This window comes from Pinus tabuliformis, chromosome X, assembly GCF_031772625.1.
Source record: "Pinus tabuliformis cultivar Carrire ecotype Pingquan chromosome X, CPIR1, whole genome shotgun sequence".
Taxonomy (NCBI): Eukaryota; Viridiplantae; Streptophyta; class Pinopsida; order Pinales; family Pinaceae; genus Pinus; species Pinus tabuliformis.
The window spans coordinates 1,174,392,997-1,174,395,926 of NC_142308.1; the positions used below are offsets into that span (position 1 = coordinate 1,174,392,997).

The 2,930-nt window shown below is 35.6% G+C and overlaps 1 protein-coding gene across 1 annotated transcript; it reads left to right on the forward strand.

The window, feature by feature from the left end:
* Nucleotides 1-663: 663 nt before the first annotated feature.
* On the forward strand, nucleotides 664-1,617 carry LOC149144114 (uncharacterized). Its single transcript, XM_089450148.1, has 2 exons — nucleotides 664-947; nucleotides 1,060-1,617. The coding sequence occupies exons 1-2, from the start codon at nucleotides 694-696 to the stop codon at nucleotides 1,358-1,360; spliced, it is 555 nt and encodes a 184-aa protein (XP_089306274.1). The 5' UTR covers nucleotides 664-693; the 3' UTR covers nucleotides 1,361-1,617.
* The last annotated feature ends 1,313 nt before the right edge of the window (nucleotides 1,618-2,930 follow it).

Genomic DNA, 2,930 nt, shown 5'->3' on the forward strand with positions numbered 1-2,930 from the left:
CAATGGTGTAACAAAAAAGGTACACACATACATATATATATACATACACACGACAAGGGTGTTTAAATGTGGACATGTTACATAGCTTTTGGGATGACAATTTCATTATTCTTTCCGATAAGGATAACTATGCACAGGGCACTTCACGATAAGGTTGACCAAGCATAAACCTTACCTCAATTTCCGCAGAGTCTCGATGGTCCCCATGTTATAGGAGCTTTCATCCACTGGCCATTTTTAAATTGATTGCAAATTCTTGGAATATTTAGGAATCTGAAAGACATAGGCACAGTCTTTTTTGACCACGTCCATATCAGTCGGATTCCTAATATTTAGGAATCTGAAAGACATAGTCACAGTCTTTTTTGACCACGTCCATATCAGTCGGATTCCTAAACATTATGGGATTCTGCACTCGATTTAAGCTCACCCTCATCCACCTGAATGTAAAAGGGCGCGAGCTCCTTGCCAACGTGGATGACGAGTCAAAAACCACCCAGTTAAACCTTCACGTCCAGTCCCGCTGCAAGAACCGAGCCCGCCCTCGAGGTATCCACGTGGCGAAGTTTCTGTGGACATTCGGGGAGATGTCCTTGTCTCTGCCCGCTACAAAACGCCCAACACGAGCTCTGGGAGGAGGTGAATTTCGGTTGTTGCAGAAAGAAATACACACAGACTCCGTGACAGAAATTCATGATTGTTATTCATTTCAAAGCCCTGGGAGCGGCCATGGCGGAAGAGCGCTTCATATCGACATGTGATTTATCTTCATCTTCATCTTTTTCTTTTATTTCTTCACCCGATTCAAGGGCCTCCTCGGCTTCCTCGGACGACATGACCGACAGCCGCAACTCTTCATGGAATTTCTCGCCTCCACCGATGCCCCATGGCAATGGCGGACCTCTCTTCCACATGAAGTCTCTGGGAGCAAGCCTCCCTTCTCGAAAGTAGGTCTAATGGCAACCATATTTTCATTAATAAAACTGTTCTGTCTCAATTTCGAACGGGGGCTGCTGTAATTTTTTCTTGATTTCGAGTGTTTATTTGCATAATTTGCAGGAGGGGTTTGTCCAATTATTTCACCGGCAAGTCGCAGTCGTTTACATCTCTTGCAAATGTGAAATGTGTGGAAGAGTTGGCCAAGCCGGAGAAGAAACTCAAGAGTTCCCACAGCTGGGAATCGACAATCAAATCATCATATAATAATCAGACCGTTCTGTCATCGATGGTCTCGGCAGATTCCGCCGAATCCATGGTAATGCCCCGCAAGCCTTCTTCCTCTGGCCGTAAGATGAACGATAAAAGCAGCAGTTTAATCCCCTGCAGACTACTGCTATCGTCTCCGGAAGAAATGATATAAAGCTTACTGGACACTAATCTACAGATCCAGTGCCCAGCAGCGAGAGCTGAACTTTGTACATAATACTCAAAATGAACCTCTTTTTTTAATTTATTGTGAACTTCTCGAGCCCTGACGGGTTTCGATTCGGGGGCGGAAAAACCTCATATATATGTAACACATATTTCAATGCCAAATCCTCAAAGGAGCTTCCGTATTAAGAGTAGTGTATTATTGCCATAATTGCAAGGAAAGGAAGAATAAAGGAGAGATGTATCTGAGCGCTGTTGGGATGAACGGAACCCCCGCGTGATTGCTGTTGTTCTCCCCCATTTATGCTTTGCTCCAAAATTCAAAACCAGATACAAATCTTTCTCAAGCGCCTGTTATCTTTTGTTCATTCCTCTAGTCACTGAAGATAAATATTCTTGTGGTATTTATTTAACATCATAACTATGTTTATCTTAATTTTAAATATAAATATCTTATAAAGTAAATTAAGTAATTTTTTCCAATAATTAATTCATCTGTATTATTTAATGAAAACCAAATACATCCGTAAGTTTTTTCCAGGTTGCCTCTTCAACCATTAATATATATATTTCTTTAAATCCAAAAAACCAAACCCTTAATTAAACAAATTAAAAACTATATTATTTTTTTTAAATATCATATTATTTATAAAAAAAAATAATAATATATATATATATAAAACCAGTTTCCAGTTTTCCAAAGAAACATCGTCTAATCTCTGTGAAACCCTAAAAACCAAGCGTTTCTATTATCGTTTAAACGTCTTGAAATTTCGTGGTAATACTTTATTTCATTATACTTTATTTGTTATATATTAGTGAAGAATTCCATGTAATCTTTCATGACAAGATGCTTGCTATTGGGTTTTGTGGTCTGCATGGTTTTTATAGGAGATTTCAAGTCATGTATTTTATCATTGATGCTTGTTATTGGGTTTTGTGGTCTGCATGGTTTTTATATGAGATTTCAGTTATGTATTTTATTTGTATATTATTTGTACATTGATTAATTTTTTTAATTATTGAATTGAGGTTTCTATGATCTATATCAAGTTTATGAGAAAAAAATTTTGGCGTAAATCATATAATAGAACATTTGTCGACGCTTTTCCAACCAACGAGTGTGGTTCATAGTCAAGACAAGTTGAAGAACCAGATCATGGCTGCATATTTAAATAGGGAGAGCAGATCCTCCAATGGCTATGTTTGACTAAAAAACGGCTATATTGGATCACACTAGATAAACGGCTAAGATTGACCAAAAAGGCTAGATTTAACTATTCAATTTTTAGTTATATAATAATATTAAATTATTATTTTAGGGCTAAAATTGACAAAAAGGCTAGATTTAACTATTCAATTTTTAATTATATAATAATATTAAATTATTATTTTATTACTTATCATATGTTATTTAAGTGAAAAATTAACAAGTTTGAGTTTAAAATTTTATATTCAAATTTCTAGCAATAATAATTAATATTATATTATTATTATAACATTGTTATCTTATTATTAAGAATATTATAATAATTATTATTATAGTATTTTTATAATTT

What these genes read in the sequence shown, in the direction of transcription:
- LOC149144114 (XM_089450148.1), top strand. Translation starts at nt 694, where the DNA reads ATGATTGTTATTCATTTCAAAGCCCTGGGAGCGGCCATGGCGGAAGAG. An exon ending in GCAAGCCTCCCTTCTCGAAA is followed by an intron (nt 948 to 1,059) that starts GTAGGTCTAATG and finishes CATAATTTGCAG; the next exon opens with GAGGGGTTTGTCCAATTATT.